This window comes from Populus nigra, chromosome 5, assembly GCF_951802175.1.
Source record: "Populus nigra chromosome 5, ddPopNigr1.1, whole genome shotgun sequence".
Lineage (NCBI taxonomy): Eukaryota > Viridiplantae > Streptophyta > Magnoliopsida > Malpighiales > Salicaceae > Populus > Populus nigra.
In genome coordinates this window covers 16,412,114-16,435,185 of record NC_084856.1, presented here as the reverse complement: position 1 = coordinate 16,435,185, position 23,072 = coordinate 16,412,114, and the positions used below count along the sequence as shown (strand labels likewise).

Genomic DNA, 23,072 nt, shown 5'->3' with positions numbered 1-23,072 from the left:
AATGTTTCTCGTGAAAACAAATGTTTTACAAAGTGCTTATATTGGAATCAGAACAGAACCCCCTTACACAACTGTTCAAATCAATACCTTCAAAACACTGCAAACTATAGAGTTGAATATACAGAACCGAAAAGGTTGGAAGAAATGAAGGAAAAAAGAAACAAAGCAATGGATGTGTATTGTTATATACTTCTTGCAAACAATCCGAGACGGTTTATGAGCTTTGTTTATCCTTTTCTGAAATTCGCAGGACCTCTTTTGCCATTGCAGAGAATGAACTGGCTGTTTCTTGCATTTCAGTAGCTCTTAGATTGATTCCCTGCCCAATTAACCAAAAACATTTTTCAGGAAAGTAAAAAGGATCATAACCCTTTTGCTCCTGTCTACATTCAAACAGAAATTGGCTTGATTCAAAGCCTAGAAATTTCATAATGTAGGATGGAACCTTTTTTTGACTAGTAATCAAGGAACTTAATATTTGGCAGAAGAAATGTTTATTAGGACTTCACTCTCTGAACCTGGAAAATATCTGAGAAGGAAGAGGAAAGCAGCTCTTAAATTATACCTGCAACTTTCTTATATTCTCATGCAACTTGTTTTGGGCTATTTTAGCAGCACTTGATTCCTGCAAACAAAAACAAAAGAATGACACTCCTTTAGTTTAAAGCATCTCAACATGACTAAAATTATGATCGTAAGCATCAAACAAGACATAAAAAGAGAGATACTTACACCAGACAAAGAAAAGCCATATTTCTTCTTGATTTGATCGACTGCACCAGTCTTCTCGTCCTTTACCTCTTCCTTGATATTTTTCTCATTCTTAACATTCATCTGTTTTATTCTACCTGCAAATGACACAGTACATGTTGCAGCTTTCAAAGATTTTCGGGAGACTTGTAGTCTCAAAATTTCACTGTTACCGACCCCATGAATGGGCAGTTCAGTTCATCTACACATGTTAATTTCCAGCAACCAATGTAATCACTAAAAACATTGTCTCGTAATGACCTGTAAAAGCCTGAAACTTGCTCGCCAATTTCTTCTTGTTAAGAGCTGCCAACAGGTTCTGATCTTTGGTTTTCTCTACAGGATCGTCTAGATCGATGTCATCTAGACATACCAAATAATGAAAAAGAGAAGATAAATCAAAATATTGGACCTCCCAGTATAAAACTGAAAAACCAAACAAAGGAAATAGAAAAGAGATTTAGAGCCAACCAGCCTGCCTGAAAGATTCAATCATACTTAAAGCCTGATTGTTTTTGCATTTCAAAAGTAAATTTTTTAAAAAATGATTTTTATTTATTTATTTTTTTGTTTCAAATTATTTTTTTTTAGTGTTTTTAGATTGTTTTAATATGATGATGTCAAAAAATAAATTAAAAAAAAAATTATTTCGATATATTTTCAAGCAAAAAATACTTTGAAAAATAACCACTATCAAAATATCAAAAAGGCTCTTAAGCTTCTTTGGGTAGTGCGGCCAACTATGCGGGTGGCCGTACTCTCAAACAAGCACTTAAAATTTGGCTTTCCTATCTACCAGTTTCAGCACTCCAAAACATAGCCTTTAGCAGGTCATATAAAAGGACGGCATGAAGCATCCCCATCAAATGATCTACTACGAGTCAAACATATTAAAGTATAATCAGTAAACTTATGCACATAGATACCTATGTCCAAGTCAATCCCATCATCATCCATAGCCATGCTATCTTTATTCTCATCATGATGACACTCAAAGTTGACAGTTGAAAAGATTTTTGAGAGTTCTTCAATACTTTCTCTCGTATCCTCAGTTTCCACCTCAGGAACTTGCTTTGGCTTACTTCCTTTCATTACTGAACTAAATATTCCCTAGAATGCCGAACAAGAAACCAGATTATCATCATTACTAGACCAGTGACAAAGTTCCACAGCTCTTAAAAGCATACCCTTTTCTTTTCCTTTTGGATGATAGATCCAGTGGGAAGCCCTTCTTGTGAAAACATCAGTTCTTTTCTGTAGACTTGACTGACAAAATCAACAGGCCTGACAAGAAAGTATGGCCGAAGTTTAACCACCAAAGGTGCTCGAATGAGCTCACAAATGATTGTATTCACTAAGAAAATGGAAATTTAGCAAATTGCGCTGGTCCTTTGAATTTCAGTTAGAAAGACAGAATGTTATTTCGACATCACAAACAAGTAGCTGCACCAACAGAAACCATATTGCTACTGCCAGAAAGGGAAAATGTTGGCACAGGTACTACACTATATTAGTATCTTGTCTGTGTCAGCGCTCCAAATTAAAAAAAAAAAAAGAGTGAGTGACTGCAAAAGATAGCCAGAAGCATATACCTGAAGTTTTCCTTTTGAAACAACACAGACACGATAAACATTTCCTGATCACCATTCATCTACAGAAGATTTTGATAGAAAAGTAAATATTTCCAGAACTCTCTCAAGCAAAAGATTTGAAGAAGGCAAGTAAAGCTGTTGTACCATAATAAGTTCCCCATCCCATGAACAGCATATCGATCTGGCAGAGAAAGAGTTCAGCTTTGGTGCAGAATAAGTGAAACCTCTGATTGAAGATTCTCTTATCAACGACAGCTCTGGCAGGGATCTTAAATTTCCACAAACAATTGATAGGTAATGCATTAGATGACTTTAAAATCTAGCAGTAATAATGTCAATAATAAATAAGAAAATACAACCGCTGAAGTTCAGCTTCCACCTCAGTATTGATGCATGACTAACATAACCTTTTTCTTAATAGTCATTTCTTCTAATGGAGAAGAAAATGGTAGCAGACACCATCCTAAAATATATTTTCTCATGAACTTGCCTGATAACTACAATTGCATATTATGCCGTCTGTGTCCAGCACAGAATGATATTTCCAAAGTCTCACAATCAATTTAATATCAAATTCTTGGCAAGACTGCAGTTTTCATATGCCAGACAACACAAGCACATTGTACAAAGAAGTCATGATGATGGTCCTAGCCATAGACAAATAGGAAGATACCAGTTAAAAATCTTTGTTAGACCAGCAGCATTCTGCGCATGGTAAAGTTCAAAACCTTAATTTTCTAACTAAAAGAACATTAATAACAGGAGAGTAAAGGAAGGCTGTGTATATAATGGGCATAAAACCACCTTATTTCAATTTTTCCAGTTGAGAGAAGAAGTGCAAGGCCAGCATCAGATTCACCACAGAATGTTGAAGCCCAGCAACAAGAAGAAGATTGGAACTTCTTCTTGTAAAGAACCTTCTTGATACCCTGACACAGAAGAAAAAGGAAAAGGGAATGGTCATACAAAGTACTACTTTTTCTGTGAAGAACAAGTGGATGTATAAATAAAACAGTGATTACCTGAGCAACATGATTTAATGAATAGACATACACTGCTTTCTCAGAGCATATCAGCAGGGAAGACTGCTTTGGTCCATCCTCATCAGATTTTCTTTTACTAGGGTCTTGATTATTTGACATTTTAGATCCTCTAGCTAACATGTCCTGCCCATCTGTGAGCCATGAAAAGATAATTCTTAGTCTAATTGATTATTATTGTCAAAATTGACAAACTAATCCCCCAAAGTTCATTGCACTGTCCATTCTCCAAATAATAGGAAACCCTGAAGAAACCAGTACCTACCTAGAATCTGCATAAATAGAGCTCTACAAGGTTTCTTTGGATGAACACTACTGGAACTCAGCAATTTACCAGTGTCAGCATCAAGTGCCAAAACTGAAGAATCCTTTGTCGCCACTACTAAAATATTTTTCTCAAATCCATGAAGAAAGCAGGTATCAAACTGCAGAGAGATGATGCCAGTGGATATTTCACTTGCAATGTGTTCTAGATATAGTAGTGTTGGCCCTTCAATATCAAAAACTGAAACCTGAACATTCATATGACAGTTCAAACCCCAGTTAGTAGCTGATTTAAGATATTATCAACGTTTTTGGGGAAGCTATGGAGTCCAGCTCAAACACGATCCCTACTATCACATTTTTCTAACATTGCACTATCAATAATGGTTCAAGTTCAATCTCTAACAACTCCATGACCTAAATTTTTCCTTTGAACTTGAAGATAAACTAGAAAAAGATCCATGGAAAAAGAAAGAAAAGAGAAAAAGCTTACATATCCTTGATCAGACCCAACAGCAAGATGTACCAAGCTTGGGCTTATGTTGATAGATAGCACAGAACCATTCACTTTCATAAGTTTAACACTATGGACGTAATTGCTTCCCTTTTTCAAACTTCCTGGAAAGAAAAGAATGTTTACTTTTGGTATATTTCAGTGCATAAAGACGTGAAAATATCACTGGAAGTGAATTATGCATGACAAAAATCCTAGCCAAAGGTCCATATAATGAGTAACAGACATAGACTGATTGTATTCAACTAGATACAAAATTAATTCTGGTCCCAAAGTCGATGGGGACCATGGAATTACACATGCAGGAAGTTTGATTAGATGTTGTTCATATATAGGAAGGCTATATTGTGGCACATCATCAAGGAGCATGAACTTTACCTAACATAGAACAGTCATGTTACTACAGCACAACAACAATCAACCACGGTATCCATTTATCCAAAAAAATAAAATCAAAACATAGCATCATGGGTTTAGTCATACCTTGGAAAGACATAAAACTGTTATCAGCATATGGCTCAGGTTTAAATTTAAAGATGCGAACCTGCAGATAGAAAATATGGTAAGAAAACCATAAATATTCTGGGCATAGACAAATGCATCTACCAAAGGATATATTTGCTTGTGCATGTGTTGTGCGCTTTCTGAATGACATTTTACCATTCCACTTTGATCCCCTGAGATAAGAAGTCGAGAATCGGTGTGAAAATACAATGCTGTCAGTGCTATACCACTTAAAGAAAAATCATCTTCACTCTGCGTGTAAGAGAGGAAAACAATAAATCAGGGCCAAAGAGAGAAAAATAAGCTACTAGTTTCATCTAAATTCCTTGAGTGTAGAATTCTTCCTTTTTTTTTTTCTTTTTGTTTCTTTAATCCTCTGCTACACAAAACATTTCAAAGGTATCGTGAAGCTCACCTGTTGCTTAAGTGATAGCATTGGGATGGGAAATGGACAAGACACATCCCAAAAATTTATGGCTCCATCACTGTGTCCAGTTATGTACAGGTTTTTAACCTTTGTAAATCCATTAAACTGGAATGAATGAGTGCCATCCTTGGGTCTTGGCTCAAAAGGAAAAGGAGATGGAATGTTTTTAGCCAACCGAATGTAATCCTACAACAGCATACAAATCATCAAAAAATTGAATATTTTTGGCCAACAGAATGTAATTCTACGTCAACTAGAAAATCATAAAAAAGAGGAACCTACTAATGACAATACTCCATATTGTTAGACAGTGCATATTAGAACCTTTTCGTTATTTTACCTCATCTCCATAAGTCAACAAATTTGGGGTATTTGTGATGAACTTTGCCACAGTGATGCTTGAGTCAGCAAATGGCATCTTCACCATGACCTCCTTTGGCAGTGAGGGTGAACTTTTGGATTGGGATTGTAGAAGATACTTCTCGATCAAACAATCATCGTAGACATAAATGTGCCCTGATTTTCCAATCAGGACAAGAATATCCTGTTTATGCTTGCTTTGATCAAACGAGCTAGAAATGATCTCGATGTCAATACAGGACTCAGGCAAATAAAGCCCCAACTTGATCATTCGAGTTTCAATATGCTCGTTCAATAAGATTACCTGCCCATCCAGATTCAAAATGCCATATGCATTAACGAATTAGCATCAAAATATTATAACCAGTTTTGTTATATCCTAATCAGAAAAGAGCCTAAATACTAAGCGTGTTTGTTTCAAATGCATGCATATGACATGAAATTATATTATCATTAACATAAAAGATGAAAAACATTAATTTACCAAAAAAAGAAGTAAAACATCATTTACCTGCAAATTGTTTGTAGATGCAAGGTCAGAGGCACCCATAACATAGAGTCGACTTGCCTTCCCATCTGCATAAAGCCATTTCAATAATGCTATAGGAATCTTATCCACCTTATATCCAAGATTAAGTTTCAATATAGGAGCATTTTGTGTGGCCCTATCTAAGTTTAACTCGGTTCTTGAATTTGTGATAGCTGGGATGCTCCAGATAAAAATCTCTCCATTACCGTACCCAACAGCAACTTTACTTCCAAAAGGGCATGCCCAGCATGCAGAGGTTACTTTCTTCATTTCGTGATGTTGTGATTGCAGCAAACCTCCACCTGTTGTGAAGATGGATTTACTCTCTCGAATATCCCACAATGCAAGCAGGCCATCTCTAAATACTATAAGAACTCTGCATTATAGAAAATGATGAATAAAAGAATGAGACCTTCAACTATCATGCCATAAAAGAAATTACACAGAATATTTGTTCAAAATGTGTGACAAATAAGGCCTTCAAGGCTTTTCCGATCCCTTCACTTGGGTTGTTTACACAAAGGAAAATGCAGTTGCCTCGAGTAATTTGAGTCATTTCATGTGCTTAAACATTGTATACGAGCTGCAGGGCTAGGCTATCGCTACAATTACTCTTAGGTTTAAAACATTGAAAGCTACTTAAACAGACAGTTGATGAGGGAACAGGAGAATGAGACAACCTCTTGCTTTCAGCAGCTGGTTGGGGCAGTGTGTGCAATACAGCAGTATCACCAGAAACTTCAGCTGGACTCCCTGGACGAAATTATCAATTGCATTAACTATTATATCAGCTGGTTTTAGTACAATAGAAAGCTTAGAGAAGAACAAACATGCATATTACAAGAGAAACAAAAAATGCACGCCTCTCTTCCTAAAACAAACAAGGAATTTCAAATAGGCACATGATTCAAAACCAGCGCAAATTAAAGATTCTTCGTTCATGGCCATTAATAATGGGCAAAATACATCCCAAGGCACAGAAATGTGTCTCACCGTGAGAAGCAGATAGGGGTATGGTGTATTTCATTAGTTCAAAGTGACATGATTCATGATCAAGCTTCAAAACCTTGACATTACCAAGATAATCTCCAACGTAACTGCCAAAAGAGATCTTTCAACCATAATTACAAGTAACCAATCAATGAAAATAAGCATCTTCCTTCTTGCTGCGGAACAATGAAGTCCAGAAACACTTACATGTACAGATTACTTTGCATAACTGTAAATGAGGTGATGTCTTCTTTAAAAACATGTACATCAGACAACACTTTGCTGTCTAAATCCCAAACCTAAGAAAATTGAACACTTCCACGTTGTGATCGAAAGCAAAATATTCACGCAGTCAAACAGAGCTAGAAATAGAATAAAAATTAAAAATAAAAACATCGAACAGAATTTACTCGAATGGGGGTTACTTGCCTCAATTTGGTTCTTGGATGTTACATTTACGAGGATCCCTTTGTTTTGAATGAACTGAAGATCAAAAAAGAAGGAAAGAAAGCATGCTTATGTAAAAACCATCTAAAACTCCAATATATTAAAAGAAATGCAGGGAAGAAAAAGGAAGGCAACATGAACCTGTAAAAACTTGCTTGGTACTGCCTCAGGAGATTCAAGCAGAGCTTGAGTGTTATCTCTTCCAAACAATTTGATTCTTCCATCTCTTAAGGGACCAAAAAGAAACATCGATTAAATGGTCATACATTGAAATTATGAGATGCGAGTCAAAATGGCCGAGGAGTACTCACTGCGTAGAGATGGCAAATATCTTTTGAATGGTGTCATATGCAAACTTCGTTGCTCCATGTGGTATCCCATAATGGAATACCAATCGTGGTTCTACATCACTGGGTTTCAAGCCATCAGAAGCCCCTCCAGGCTACAGCAAATGGCAAAAAGCAGTGACAAGCAATTGAGAATCAAGATTCTACCAGAATAATATACAGGATGAAGTTTGCTTAGGTAATGCTTTCCATTCCATTGTCAAGATCCGTTCTTTCATGGTAGCCCTTTGACTTTATTATTCATTGAGGGTTTTTTTTGTAATAATTTTAGCATCATCATCAGTATATCAAAATTATATATATAATACTTTTAAAATAGCAAAACATTTTGAGAAAACAGTATAACCTTATTGCGAGATTACAGTTGATGAACAGAAATGGGGTGCGTCAAATTCCAAAGAAGATGATGGGTCCGTTTGGAAATGAGATTATACTTGCGGTGAACCTGTATTATCCAATCTCAAAACCAAACAGACAAGAAACTTCTTGATCATAAAATTGGACATAGACTCGGAAAAAAAATAATCTTAAGACATTAAAGCCAACCCGTTTGTATCCGTGGCACAGATTCATGGGCCCCACACCACCGCCCATGACATGAACAGGGTGGTTACTCGTACGTTGTTAGTATTCTTTCCTGGGGTTGACCATTTTCACCATCCTAACATTTTTTTTTTGAAAAACCAACCGACACTTCTGCTTGATTACATCAATAGCCTCAACATTTAGTTTTGATTGGTCACTTTCTAAAAAGAAAAAAGGAAATCAAACTCAAAAGTTGAAAGATCCGTTATTGATGCATTCATTGTTTATCTGTTATTGTTTTTAATATATAGTGGATTAGACAGTTTCTTTTTAGGATTAGACAGTTTCTTTTTATTTTATACAGTTGCTTCCAGTGTGTTAAGGTTGTTTTTAATTTTTATTTAAAAAAAAATTATATTTTTTTAATATTAACATATTTAAAAATAAAAAATAAAAAAATTAAGTAAAAAAATTATGAAAAATGGATTATCCCCCACCCAATCCTTTATCTCTCTCTCACACATACACGTGGCAGCTATTTGGGCTTCCCTGGTTATCTTTAAATCTTAATTAAAGTTTTGGGGGATCCGAAGTTTCATAATGTGGTTTTCTTCAGTAAAAAAAGTTCGGCAGTTAGATATAGGTGGGAATGTGGGTCACTCGTATTTTTAAAAAGAATAATTTTTTTTAATTAAAAATTATTTTTTTATATTTTAAATTATTTTAATGCACCGATCTCAAAAATAATTTTAAAAAAATAAAAAAAATATTATTTTAATATATTTCAAAATATAAAGCACTTTAAAAACAACCGTAACTACACTTTCAAATAAACACCTGAACCCAAACCATGGTTACAATAGTAAATGTTTTTGTAATTTTTTTATTTTAAATTAATTTTTTTTAATATTTTTAAATTATTTTAATATATTAATATTAAAAAAATTAAAAATTAAAAAATAATATTTTAATATATTTTTAAATAAAAAAAATATTTTAAAAAATAACCCTATAGCTTTAAGTATTATTAGTTAAATCACCCTAATTCATTTTTTACATGGAATGTTAATTTACACGGTGTGTGTGTGTATAACAAAGAAAAGAAAGAGAAAAATAAAAATAATTGGAATAGATTTTGTTTAATAATATACGGAGAATAACACATGTATCACAATTAAACATGATTTTTTTAAGAAAAATAAATTATAAAAGTGAACAATTAATGGTCATTTATATTAGAAAATGAACTTATTTATAAATTTTCCAAAATTCTTAATGGTAACTTTTAAAAAATGATGTAGACAGCTGGCACATCCTCTTTTAAGGGAAAGCATGATAAAATATGTTTAGTATCATCTTCCACCTCATTAAAATCTATACCTTTATGACCAAAAACACCATAATATGGAGATTACTATCCTCATTCTTATCCGAATTCACCCCGAGAAGTTTCATATTTTTTAAAATATATATATAAAAATATATTTTATATATTTTTTAATCATTTTAACGTTTTAATATAGAAAATAAATTTTAAAAAATAAAAAAATTCTACAAAACCAATGTAGCTGAGGTTCTTTAGCTTTTATGGTGACAAAATCAATTAAGGATCACATTCACATGGAGACCAATATTGCTAATGTCCATAGGAGAAATGATCATAGAATTCTATACTGTATGTATCAAGAAGAGCATGATCATGGAATTATATATATATATATATATATAAATTAATCTTGGGAACAACAAATCAATCCAATCCATGAACATTTGATGGCTATTTTATCTACTTTCACTACCCACAACATTTAAGAAGAAGAAAACTGGTGTATAGAGAAGCAAAGCAATTCTTGTATTCATCAAAGACAGAAACAGATCAGGAAATGAAGAACAGTTTCACTTCCTTACCTTCTTTATTGAAGCCTTCTCCACAAGCTTCTTGACAAACATTACTCCAAGTTCCAAATCTTCTTCAAGAACCAGCGTTGATTTAGTCAAAATGGGTTCAGCAGAAAAGACACACACAGAGAGAGAGAGAGAGAGAGAGAGTTTTGCCTGTGCGTTACTAGCGAGTGAGCAGAGGACGGTTGATTTCAGTTTCTTTGGCAGAGAGAGCGGTTATTTTATAGCCAATAACAACAATAACAAAATTAGAAGGTTTTGATTTGATGTGATGATGACACGTGGGAGGCTGATTAGGCTGTCCACTTATAAACATTGGTGAGACAGACGAGAAGAGGAAAGAACAAATCTTGAATTGGTATTGTGTATTTATTTAATGTTTAATACTCTACTGAAGGACAAAAGATGAAGGAAAGAAGATACAGATCCAAAGCAAGGATTTTTGGATGTCAGTTTCTGACGGCCAAGTTAATAAAGACACGTCGCAGGACTCTGATGTTGATGCTTGGACGGACGTTAGTTTTGGAGAAGTATCCTCGCTTCATGGATTTAATTATTATTGGCTATGAAAGGAATCAAGGGGAGAGAAGTATCCTTGATGGGCCGTTCACCAATGAAGAACGAAAAGCTTAAAGCATCCACTGAGACGGGCCAAGAGCAGATAGGCCCGTGGGTTTTGGGCTTGGACGAAGGTAATGACAAATGGAAACTCTTGCTATGGTGGGAAGGGATTGGGCTCTGTAGTTTATAGGCCCACTTAAAATTGCCTTAGAGAGATGAAAAGACCAGGACTGGGCCTAACTAACTAAGTTGGGCTCGAAATGTACAAAGCCCACAATCGAGCTGTCTCCATATCCCATAAAGTCATTGGGTGCAATCAAAAGAGGTGGCCCACCAAGCTCCCTACCAGCCCCAAAAAATAATAAGACTGCAACTTTAGCGAACCTAAAACTTGGCCCCCCAAGCCCCCAACCACGTGCCCCAGTGACATAAAAGTTGCCCTAGGAGACCTCTGGTCCCCATTGATGAAGACCTAGGAGCTCCACCATCAGCTACATTCGTTGCATCCGCTCATCTCCCACCCTTTATAGCCTCTCCAAACCTTCGGTTTGGTGACTCCAATGGGTAAGCAGGTTTAGTATCGACCTAGTTTATTGCCCGCGCTATTATTACGGTCAAACCAAAGTTTTTTCTAATATAAAAACATAACATCTAGAGTGTAGGAAGTTTTTCGATATTATCATTAAATTTAGTATAATAATTCAAATTTAAAAACTATCAAACTCTATTTTTATTTAACCTAGATTTTAAATTAAGTCACTTTCAGAATTACCCTGATACAATCCTTTCGGCTGAATAGATCGAAAAGAAAAATATTAAATAAAAAAAAACAGGTTAATTATACAACCTACTAAATTTACGACCTAGATTAAGTTTATTAAAACTCTTTGTTATAGAAAAAAATTAAAAAAATCTAAAAATTATATTACAACAAATCTCAGGCGTGTGGGATAAATTTGGTAATGAATAACATAATAACATATAAACCCATTTTTCATGTAATCAATTAAAATAAAATCTTCTTTTATTTAGTTGTTTAGTTAATTAAAATATAATCTGCCAAAAGTGTGAATTAAGCGTTATAATACGAACGATGTGCGCCAAAAGTGGTACAGAGGGATATAAGTAATCTCAAGATCTTATCAAACTCATCAAGCAAGCACGTGAGAAAAGGCTCTCAAGAGCGGTAAAGTTGACACGTAGAGCATCGTCTTCAGGGCTCTTATTGCCGCCTGTCCTTTTTCATTGGGAACAACGCCTTCACAGGAGAAAGAAAGAGCGGAACTGGAATCCCGCCATGGAATTCCACCATTCAAATGCATGCAGAGTAGTGGCGTCATATGATTTTTATTTGTTTTACAATCATGGATTTCTGGGGCAACAATTCTTTACTCGCTCTGCAATTTTCCATCTATGCATCTCGTTCGCACAACCAACTAGCATCTATGTTTCATATTTCGCAAGCTAAGGACCAAAATAAAAGAGAGGGAAAGGTTTGGAATTCCAATTGAGTTAATAACGGACTTGATTGAAGAGAAAAAAAATTGAATTTAAAACAAAACTAGTTAAAATTGCATGAATTAGAGGGCCAAGGACCAAATCTAAAACTCAGCCAAAGTTGAGGACCAAATCAAAGTGGATTGTGGATGAAATTCAAAGAAATTTTAAGGTTAAAAGTCCAATTGAGAGTCATATTGAAAATCTATAAAGCTAAGGATTAAAAAAAGCATGCTTAAATTCTAAGACCAAGACGAGAACGCACAAAACAATGCCGTTTCAATTAATTCAACAAGAAAAATGACTCATTATTTAGGTGCTAAAAGTAGAAATGATGTTCTGTTCGCTGTCTTTCTTCTTTTTTTTCCTGTAGAATTCAAGCTCTACCTCGATACTAAAAAATAAACAAACATAAAGAGTTTGTATCCATAAAACATTGTTGCATAAACAAAATGTTTAACAACAACTAGTCCAAGATTCGGGTTAAGTTCATTGAGCCTAACATAGAACCACCTAATTATTAATTAACATGACTTGATACACTATTAATAGTCATAGATTGTGATCAATAGCAAGTGATTGTAGACATGTCAATTCACCAAGTAATTAAAAGTGGCAAAAATGACTTAGGTGTTAGAAAGGACATGCTTAAACCTATTTATCCACCATGTGTTTAAACTCTTCAAAGGAGACAACCATGACCTAGGTGTTAGAAAGACATGCTTGAACTTATTTATCCACCATGTGTTTAAACTCTTCAAAGGAGACCCTGATTCTCACCCATCTAGATAATATCGTTGGTAGATTAGACACAACAAACCATTAAAAATGAAAGACAATAAGCAAAGCAACTCACCTTAGATAAAATGTTTTAGAATAATAATATCTTTTTTTTTGTAGTATAGTCAGTTCATTATCTTAGATTTTCGAAGATCAATCAAGATTTTAGAGTAACTATAATATTATATAATGATTTATTTTTTATAACGTCAATAATATATACTATATTTTTAAATAAAAAATATTTTAAAAAATAACGGTTAAAACACTCCGAATACCGCTGATAATTACCGCTTATAATTACATGAATACTTTGTTACGGTAGTTACAAAAGAGAAGGCCATAACAGGCAGGCAGGCAAACCCTAAGATTCTATGGCATCATGGTCAAGTCAACAAACCATCATAGCACGCAGCCCTCTAATTAGTAATCAATTACTGACACATTCTCTGTCAAATAAAAGTATTGCAGCAAACAAAGAAATAAAATGAAACTGCACATTCTTTATGGTTGTTTAATATGGCGCCAAATGGAGGGTTCGTGCGCATAATTTAACTGTCCATGAGCTGTTCGTTGTCTGATACAACAAATCATGATCTTCATGGTTTTAATTAATGAATCAATTTAGGATTTCTTTAAAGGGTCATAATTCTTTTTTATCTTCTTTTTTTATCTAAAGGTGGACTATAATCCACCCAATAATTAGACTGCAAGGGGAAAAATATATATATATATATATATATATACATAATTAACAAAATAATGAATTAAAAACAGAAAAAGAGTAATAATGGGAATAAAGTACAACACCACATGGATTGGAAGCTTCATTTTGTGCTGCTCTATCATTCCAGCCATGAATGATCAACTTAACTTCTCTCTACAACTAAAAAGCATATCTTTTTTTCATCCTTCATCATTACAACAATAGTCATTATCGTTAATTTATTGTTCTCTCCTTTTGGCCTCCTACATTACACAAATCCCATCTTTGAATTCCCACTTTTTGCTTCAAATTTCATCTCCACTGTTCAAGATCCTCTGTTTCTTGTACTTTCAGCTAAAAAACCCGGTCGTTTTTTGGTTTCTTTGACTCCAAAGTTTGCATTTTTGCTTCAGTGTTTTCTCATAGAGGTATGTTTGTATTTCATTCTACTCTTTCTGGTAGTTTTGGTAATTGCAGAAGGAGAGGAAAGGCCATATTTTTGTGTTTTTCATGTTTGGTCAAGGTTTGTTTTGTTTAAACAGTGAAACAATGATTGATTACGATTGAAATTTAGCCAATTTAATATTGTGTATAACTTCCATAACCAGAGCAGAATTTTTTCTTGCTACTTTTGTTGGTGGCCATTTTTTTGTGGAATACCAGGAACTTACTCCTTTTTTTTTTTTTTTTTGTAACCAAGTGGATGTTAATATTCTTCTTGTTTTGAGTTCATTTTCTTACATCAAGATTCTGGATTGACGTGGGGTGTTGACTTAAGGAGATCTACTTTCATTAATTTTGATGCGAAATACAATGAGCTTCATTTATCTCAATTTCTTGGTGTGGTGATTATGTAAAGTTCCAATCTTTTGCTTTTGAAGTTAAGATAAGGTTGGCCCCCAGCTGTAATACAAGAAAACATTTGTTTTGTTGGTTCATTATAATCCTCATGGGCTACAAAAAAATGGATCTTATTTTTACTGGATCTGTTATGTTTTCATCTCATTGTTCAGTCTTTGAAAAGTCTTGATTCAATTATTCTAGTTTTCTGTCAATGATGTTGGGAAGAATTTGTGGGCTCGCAGGGTTTCCAGCTGCAGGATTGTATAATTTGTGGATAGGAGCAATCATTTTACGCTTGAATGTGCAAGGCAGATGCATTACTGAGGAAATGACAGCTTTTTGGTAGACCATCTAGCTGCATGGGAGGATTTTTGCACCTTTTTGACTTTAATCAAGACAGCATGGCCAGGAAAATTCTTGCTCATAAGCGACATGTTGATGGTAAGTATTGCCATAATTTTCTTTTCTTTTCTTTTTTCTATGCAAAGGTAGAAACTTTTATATATGGTTTTTCAATGCCTGTTTAACAGAGACATGTACTTTAGATTATTAGCAATCTTTCCATCCCTAACTGCAAGAACGGGTTAGTCTATGTTTGACGACACTTTTCTACCACTACAGTTGATTTCCTAAGCAGTTAGCAGTTTTGAAACCGTTGTCTTGGGTTTTATCACGCCACAATCCACATAGTCTAAGCTGATGAAAGATGCTCAGGTGGTACGCATCAAGACTAAATTGGAATTTTAATATTCATTCATTTGTAGGAAATATTAGCAGACTCTATTACCCCGTTGATATGCCTGTTCCTGAATTGCTAGCCTGTATTGAGGGGTTGATCTGCTTTTTTAATGTTAAATGAGGTATGGTCAATTTGGCACCGGTGGGTGGTGAACTTTCACATTTCTCCATGATGAAATTAAAGCATCTCTCTCACAAATAGATGAGAGATTGACTGCTATTCTTTTGTAACTTGCTGAATCTGTATTTCCTTCAATAAACTGACTTGATCAAACTGATCTACAGGACTGGAAGCTCCCCGAAATAGCTTGGAGCTGCAAGTAGAATCTTCTCAGAGCTGCTGTGCTGCAGGAGATGCACAGGTAAATTTTCTTCATCACACGCCTAGCATATCTTCTAACATTATCACGAGAGTTTCTGTTCAAGCCTACGCTTCTGCATTTGTATACCATAACAGTGTTTTACATTTGATATGGAAATATGGTTTGCATTCTGGTGGATTGAAAATTATAATTTAATGGGAGATCTTGAGGTTCAGGATTGAATCATTTCTGAGTTTCAGGAAATGACCCCAATTTGGAGTTTCGCTTGAAACTGTCTTCATTTATATGATATCAGCCTACTCATACTCACTCTCCTAACACAGGATATTTTACAGAGAGTGTCTATTTCCAATCTGCCATGTTCTTCTAAGAATTCTCACTGTCTTGTTTGTATTTCAGATAAATATTGTTTTCTTTGTCTACATATTCACTTAATCTTTGCTGTAAGTTTCAGTACTCTTATGAGGTCGAAGAAAACTGGTCTCAAAAGAATTGTTATCCAATTGAGGCTTCAATGAAGAGATTGATTAATGAGGAAATTTCCCAGCAATCAAGTGCAAAGAAAAATGCACCAAGCATTGTTGCCCGACTGATGGGGGTGGACATGTTGCCACTAGAAACGAAATCTGCAGTTCAGACGATTGATAACAAGAAAGCAATCACAGAAACCAAGATCTCAAAAAAGGAGAAGAATGAAAGAAGATCAGCTGCTCATCTCTCTTCCAACTCAAATACTTATAGGCAGATGGAACTTGATTCACTTTATGATGTTAAAGAGCAAGATGCTTATAGATGGAGTAAAGGCCAAAAGTTAGGGAAACCGAGCCCTCGAGAGCATCCTCAAGAGGAGGAACTACAAAATTTTAAAAAGGAATTTGAAGCATGGCAAACTGCTAGGTTTAAGGAATATTCTAAGGTAGTTGAACATGACAGCACTCCCGGTCAGTTACTTGTTCAAGAAAACATCAACAAGAAAAAAATGGCACTTGATGTAGATTCCAGGATACCAGCAAGCGAGAGGCATGCAGAACCCAAGGGTCTTACATCAAAAGCAAGGTCACATGAAAGAAGTGGGTTACAACATCCTAGACATAAAGTGGAACTATTTCCAGATGAACAGGAGGATTTTTTTCCCGCAAGAAACAGAACTGTAAGTAGAAACACCGAGCACTCCTTGATAAATTATGATGAGAAACTGGATAACTCTTCTGCTCAGACACGGATAGTGATCTTGAAGCCTGGTCCTGATAGGATTTGTGACCACGATGAGTCCTGGACTAGTTCCTCAGGAACTTTTGAGGACAGAGGTAGCATTGAAGATTTCCTTGAGGAGGTAAAAGAACGGCTGAAATGTGAATTGCAAGGGAAAACTCAAAGAAGGAGTTCTGTGGTCAGAGGAAGTGGAATTGAAACCCCCTTTAGTGAAAGGCCATCAGATCCAAAACAAATTGCTAAGCATATAGCAAAGCAAGTCAGGGATAGTGTAACTCGGGACCTTGGGATGAGTTTGCTCAGATCAGAATCAACAAGATCGTATAGAAGTGAAATTCAGTTTAATGAGCCAGGTTCTCCTGAGTTCATCAACAGAGATACTAGAAGATTCTTGTCAGAGAGATTGAGGAATGTTCTAAGGAGAGAGACACATCTAGATGATCCCATAGTTATCAGTGGCATTTCTGGATCATCTCTATTGGAAAATGAAAGGGCCAGACTAAAGCATGTGGGAGATTCATTGAAAGCTGGAAACGAGCCGAACTATTGGGAAATCATGAAAGATGAACAAGAAATGCAAACTAGATCATTCAGGCATGGGGATGAAAATGGAGCACCTCACCACAGATTATCTCCAAGGAACCTAATTAGGTCTTTGTCAGCTCCTGTGCCAGGAACATCTTTTGGGAAGCTTCTTCTTGAGGACCGACACATTTTAACCGGTGCCCATATCAGGAGGAAGCATGAATCCCTTGAAAATGTGACCTTGGAGTTGAAGAAACGGAAGAAAGAAAGATTTAACATAAAAGAAAAGGTTTCCAGTTTCAGATACAGCTTCTCTCTTAGGGGTAGGCTGTTTGGCAAGAAGATCCAATCAATGATGGAATCACATAATGCTGAACAGGAGCTTGTAAAGGATATCATGAACGGGCCAACAGTTATTAGGAACTTTGGCGAGAGAAACATAATGGTACTATTTTCTTTCCCTCCAGTACAATAAATGAAAGAAAAGGTTCATATTCTGTCCACTTCTGTTGTCTAATCAGCTTATCATTGAATTTTGCTCCTAGGAAAACTCGACTGAGGTGCCTCCAAGCCCTGCATCTGTGTGTAGTAGTGCTCAAGAAGAGTTCTGGAGGGCAACAGATTACCTCAGCCCAGCATCAACACCTGATATGACTATGGGAGAAGATGATGCCATGCCACAAGTTTTTAAGGAGATCAGTTCTAATCTGAATGGTATGGAAACACTTGTTTCCTCTTGGTGATGCCTATAACATGCCTGTTGCCATGCTTTTAATATTTTTATTGATTTCAAGGCTAGTGTTTGGGTGAAAAGTAAAAAAGAAAAGTCAGCCTCAATGAATTTGGCCCATGTTTGCCGATTTTAGATGATCTATTATTTTTCATACGCTACAAGATATGGAGGGAAAGGGTCCCTAGGTAATCTAGTTTAAGGAACTTCTCTATCATCGCATGCTCATTTTCTGGCTAAGTGACCATGCCATGAATCTTGATGACTGGTCATGGTATCCATGTTCTCTTAAGGGTCCGTTTTCCTCTAATTTCTGGCTTTTTATGGTTATATCATAAAACGTAGTTCTTCTAGTTCATATCAAACTCTCAGCATTTTGAACAACTTGAAATATTATTCTGAAAACCAAGACTCTACTAATACAAGGCCCTTCCATTGAAAATATGAAGAAGTTATTTTCTGATAGCTTCTTTTATCCTGTTGATTCTGCAGAGCTGCGGCGGCAACTAAATCAACTTGGGTCCGTTAAACCTGAAGAGACAACAATTGAACATGAGAGCAACGAGTTCAAACTAGATGATCTAGAGGACAAAGCAGAAGCTTACGTAAGAGATTTGCTTATTGCTTCTGGTTTCTATGATGGATCATCTGATAAACGTTTATTGAGATGGGACCCATTTGGAAAGCCTATCAGCAATTCAGTGTTTGAAGACGTTGAAAAATCTTGTAAAAAATTGTTGGCCATGGATGAGGGAGCTACCGCAACGCATCACAATGAGACGAAGGCAGATCACAGAATGTTATTTGATTTGTCGAATGAGGCGCTTTCAACTGTACTTGGACCACCTGTGACCATGTCTAGATTCAGAAGAAAGGTCATCGATTGGTCCATGCTGCCACATTTACACGGAAGGAAATTATTGGATTCTGTGTGGGAGATCATCCGTGAGAATTTATACCCTTTCAACGACAAATCCTTCTACTCTCTAGATAATATGGTGAGCAAGTATTTAGAATCCAGTCCTTGGTCTGGCTTGATAGATGACGAGGTAAATAATTTCGGAGGAGAGATAGAGTGTCTCATCATGGGAGATCTTATAGAGGAAACGTTGAAGGATTTATACATGGATTAGTACCTTGTAAAATATCAAAATCATCAGGCAAATAAGCTGTTGATGGAGAGAGAAAGAAAGTGAAGATGGCATACTAAAGATTCTACTGCATGGTTATATCCTTACTGGGAATACCAAGTTAATTTTCTTGCTTGCTACAAGTTTAAGTGTGGAGTTAGAGATTTTGCATGTGCATGAATGTATATAGGTTCCTTGTGGGAGTTAAGTTCAGAAACCATATCCTTACTGTAAATGAGTTGATTTGCATGGATTAGTAGGTATTTTTCATGACAGACTGGGTATATTATTCATAATTTATCTAACCTGGAATCTGAATACATTTCTTTTATTCACTGGCATAAAATCCAGTTATTAAGAGCTTGCCTTGCTTCAATTCTTCAACTTCTCTAGCCCATTTTCTTCCATGGCCCAGGCTGGATGGCCTTGGCCTTCGTTTACTATACTCAGCTCATAAATTCGCTGAAGAACAATCATTGCAAGGCTGAATGGAGGGAAAGAATACTGCATTTTTGTGAAGACAATTCGGTTAGTGAAAATAAAAAAGAGGTACGAGTAAAGTGCAAGAAAGAAGATATTCAAAAGAAAGGCCATTAAAAGATCTCCCACTAAACTAAGAATCTCGTGGAAAGCACAAGGAAAGGGACTGTAGGAAAAAGAAACCGAAAAGAAGAAAATAATTCTTACAAATATATTGATTCTAATGAGAAATAGAATGCTTCAGACATGAATTTAAGTAATGTTTTATAATTTTAATATATTAATATTAAAAATAAAAAAATTATTTTAACACATTTTTAATTGAAAATCACCGTAAACAAAACAGGATAAGCATGGAAAAACTGGATTTTTTCAGTGAAAAAAAAGGTTAGGTGCACCAAATATTTAGGTTTAAGCAAGAATCCAATAAAGATTTAGACGATAACATGATATCTTTTAGTCAAGTTAGGTTAATAACAGTGTGAAGAGTGCTCAGGGTTGGTAGAAGAGTCCCACGTTGCCTTCAATGTTCGATCTTTTCTTTTTTATCTTTCTTGTAGGTTATATTGGAAAACTTTGGCTGGGTTCTTGAAGTCCTGATTTATGCATTATTTCATCTTGTTATTTTAAAATTTTATATTTTAATCTTAAATTTTTTTTATGTTTTAGTTTCTGGATGTTGAGAGAAAAAACAAATTCATCAAAAAATACTAATAAAAAAAGAAAAAGGGTTTGATTGATTATATCCGGTTCACAAAAAAAATCAATTTTAATGCTAGTAGATTCTTCCTAGAAAAAAGAGTTCAATGAAGAATTTTTTTTCCTTCAAATATATTAAAAAAAGTAGATCATCATGATCCATAGAGTTTTTTAAATTTATTTTGACTTTTTATTTTTAAAGTGATTAGTTGATATTTAGCTTTAAAATGGATCTATTGAAGGTTCTACAATGTTCTTCAGGTATTTTTATTTTTAGGTGGAGAAATATTGAAAAATATTTAAAAATTAAAATCCTAAGTTTTCGATAACTAGAGGTGACAGAAAAACAAAATAGTGGACGACATGATGATTGCTAAAGTGAACTACATGTCATTCATTTTTTTTTAATAAAATAAAAGAAAACCAAGCGTAGAAACCTAGCTTCCAAGCGCGGGCATGATTGATCCTTTTTCTTGTAGGTTTGGCACGCAGCCCAAAACCTGCTTTTTTAACAATATTTTTAGCCCTTGACCTTTTATTTTCTTCTTTTAATCAATTGTTTTATTTAAAAAAAACTTTTTCAACCACACAAGTACCCGGTAACATCGTGACTTTTAAATAAAATTATAACCTTTTTATAGTAATCCTAGCAGTTATTTTATGAATAATTATATATTAATCTCACCTACAAAATTTAATTATATATAAAATAATTATAAGCATTTTTTTCTTCTCTCTCCTCTCCCTCCACAATTTAGTTTTTTTTTGTAAGAGAATATATATATATATATATATATCATCTCCAACTCTATTAAATATGTTGTATTATTCCATGTGATGCCGCGAGACATATTCAAAACTTATAATAATTAAAATAAATATTCTAGTTGTTGCGTCAAAGAATTGGAAAATAAGAAGAGAAAGTCAACTCGTGTGTTTCTAGCTTAACTAGACCCGTGAAAAACCAGGCAGCAAGCATGTTTCCAAGCCAGGCATCGATGCCTATGCTTGCTAGGGTTAGGGTTCAATTCAGTGAATGATGAGCATGGCTACATATGTTCGTCCGGATTTTCTGCACGAAGAAGACAAACACCAAAGTCATGGATCATGCTCTAAATCATACAATTGTCTATGCCCTGTGATGCGCGGGTAATTGGGAATCACATGTGTGTGTTTGTGGGTATTTCTTAATTAAGGGCTTGCCAAGAAAGAAGACAACTTGTTCATGTAAGTTGCCCAAAAAGACAAGGAAAAGCAAGACAATCTCCATGTTCATTTTGACATGCCAATATATCATCCTTAGCACCAGATGCTCGCGCGCGGCTGAGGTTTTTTTTTTTTCCTTTCTGATTTGACATTTAAATTATCTCTTTTCAACAAAAATGAGTATTCTTTTTAAACAATTTTAAGGATTTACCTATTAAGTTGATGCATTTGAGAGAATAAATTGTTTTGGATAATGGTCTCCACGAATATCTATTGAAAAAATAATAATCAAAACAAGCATGTTTGAGGGGATGTTAAATGTATAGAGTTAGGGGTGAGAAAAAAACTGAAAAATCCGGAAAACCGAGAAAACTGAAAAAAATAACTGGAAAAACCTATTAAACCAATTAAAATTTTGAAAAAACCAAACGGTTCAGTTCGGTTTCGGTTTTATAAGCCTAAAACCGAAAAAACCGAACTGAACCCAAACTGCAAAAAAAACCGAGTTAAATTGAAAAAAAAACCGAGCAAAACTGAAAAATCAAGCCAAACCTGTTTGAATCGGGTTTTGTCCTAAAGAACCGAATCAATATATCTAGAATCAACTGTGAGCCAAAACATATTAATTTGTCACATTTTAATGGTCTTAAAAGGAAGTAATTAATTTTATTTTTTATTATTATTTTAAGTATCTTCTTATTCTAGTTTTAATTTAGGTTTGGTTGTCATATAGTGAAAAATAAGTCAGCTTTCTAGTTGATTGAAAGTGCATCCATTCAATGTATTCAAGGTATTGTTGTTGAGATTCTGAGATATTACTTTTATTAAGATTGATTTCATCGATTAATGAGTCCTTGGCAGCAACTATATTTATTTTCTTATTTTTCACCCACATTTCTGTAAGTATTAATTTTATCTACATTGTTCTAAATTTTGCACTTATTTTATCTGATATATTTGTTAGCTGTCCTTTTATTTGTATGCTTGTTAATTTTGAAAATATTTTGATTATACTAAAATAATTATTTTGTTCCCAATAGTTTTAATTATTTAGTTTAATTCCTTTTATATTAATTTTCATACCTTAATTGTTGTTAATTGAATTATTTATATTACACTTGTTTTTACATAATATTGCACAAAAAAACAAACTATTTTTGGTTACTATGTAGAAAAACATGAAATAATTTTCAGATGAAATATTTATATTAATTTTCATACCTTAATTGTTGTTAATTGAATTATTTATTATTTAATTATAAAGTGGATGCTATTATTAAAAATTTTTCACCATCTTCAAAAGTTTTCAAGAACTACCTTAGTCATTAGTGAAAGGTCATTTTAGTTGAAGATCTCGTTCCGAGGTAGAAAAAAAAATAAGAAAAAAAAAAAATATATATATATATATATATATATATATATATATATATTTCAAGCTGTTTTCTTGTTAA

At 34.4% G+C, this 23,072-nt stretch overlaps 2 protein-coding genes across 3 annotated transcripts; one reads left to right on the top strand and one right to left on the bottom strand.

Moving 5' to 3' along the window:
* Positions 1 to 23: 23 nt before the first annotated feature.
* Positions 24 to 10,562, bottom strand: LOC133694679 (uncharacterized). Of its 2 annotated transcripts, none has more exons than XM_062116315.1 (24): positions 10,198 to 10,562; positions 7,729 to 7,859; positions 7,559 to 7,643; positions 7,400 to 7,453; positions 7,178 to 7,269; positions 6,974 to 7,077; positions 6,661 to 6,733; positions 5,963 to 6,356; positions 5,432 to 5,755; positions 5,080 to 5,277; positions 4,821 to 4,916; positions 4,644 to 4,704; positions 4,140 to 4,264; positions 3,648 to 3,894; positions 3,365 to 3,516; positions 3,147 to 3,271; positions 2,487 to 2,610; positions 2,343 to 2,401; positions 1,938 to 2,034; positions 1,677 to 1,860; positions 1,012 to 1,113; positions 733 to 848; positions 566 to 625; positions 24 to 319 (listed from the first exon to the last, which is right to left on the bottom strand). In XM_062116315.1, exons 1-24 carry the CDS (start codon positions 10,237 to 10,239, stop codon positions 215 to 217), a joined length of 3,150 nt encoding a protein of 1,049 aa, XP_061972299.1. In that variant the 5' UTR covers positions 10,240 to 10,562; the 3' UTR covers positions 24 to 214. The 2 variants fall into 2 exon arrangements, with proteins under 2 accessions (XP_061972299.1, XP_061972300.1); XM_062116316.1 differs by lacking the exon at positions 10,198 to 10,562 and adding an exon at positions 8,111 to 8,209.
* Positions 10,563 to 13,845: 3,283 nt separating this feature from the next.
* Positions 13,846 to 19,594, top strand: LOC133694762 (uncharacterized). Its single transcript, XM_062116450.1, has 6 exons — positions 13,846 to 14,163; positions 14,821 to 15,019; positions 15,602 to 15,678; positions 16,094 to 17,821; positions 17,922 to 18,090; positions 18,599 to 19,594. The coding sequence occupies exons 2-6, from the start codon at positions 14,938 to 14,940 to the stop codon at positions 19,237 to 19,239; spliced, it is 2,697 nt and encodes an 898-aa protein (XP_061972434.1). The 5' UTR covers positions 13,846 to 14,163; positions 14,821 to 14,937; the 3' UTR covers positions 19,240 to 19,594.
* The last annotated feature ends 3,478 nt before the right edge of the window (positions 19,595 to 23,072 follow it).

Bases quoted from the DNA above. Each gene is read 5' to 3' on its own strand.
- LOC133694679 (XM_062116315.1), bottom strand. From the start codon at position 10,239: ATGTTTGTCAAGAAGCTTGTGGAGAAGGCTTCAATAAAGAAG. The intron at 7,860-10,197 runs GTAAGGAAGTGA...CATTTGCTGTAG, and splicing joins AGAAGGCTTCAATAAAGAAG to CCTGGAGGGGCTTCTGATGG. The intron at 3,895-4,139 runs GTAAGCTTTTTC...ATGAATGTTCAG, and splicing joins TTGGGTCTGATCAAGGATAT to GTTTCAGTTTTTGATATTGA.
- LOC133694762 (XM_062116450.1), top strand. From the start codon at position 14,938: ATGGGAGGATTTTTGCACCTTTTTGACTTTAATCAAGACAGCATGGCC. The intron at 15,679-16,093 runs GTAAATTTTCTT...TGTAAGTTTCAG, and splicing joins GTGCTGCAGGAGATGCACAG to TACTCTTATGAGGTCGAAGA. The intron at 17,822-17,921 runs GTACTATTTTCT...TTTTGCTCCTAG, and splicing joins TTGGCGAGAGAAACATAATG to GAAAACTCGACTGAGGTGCC.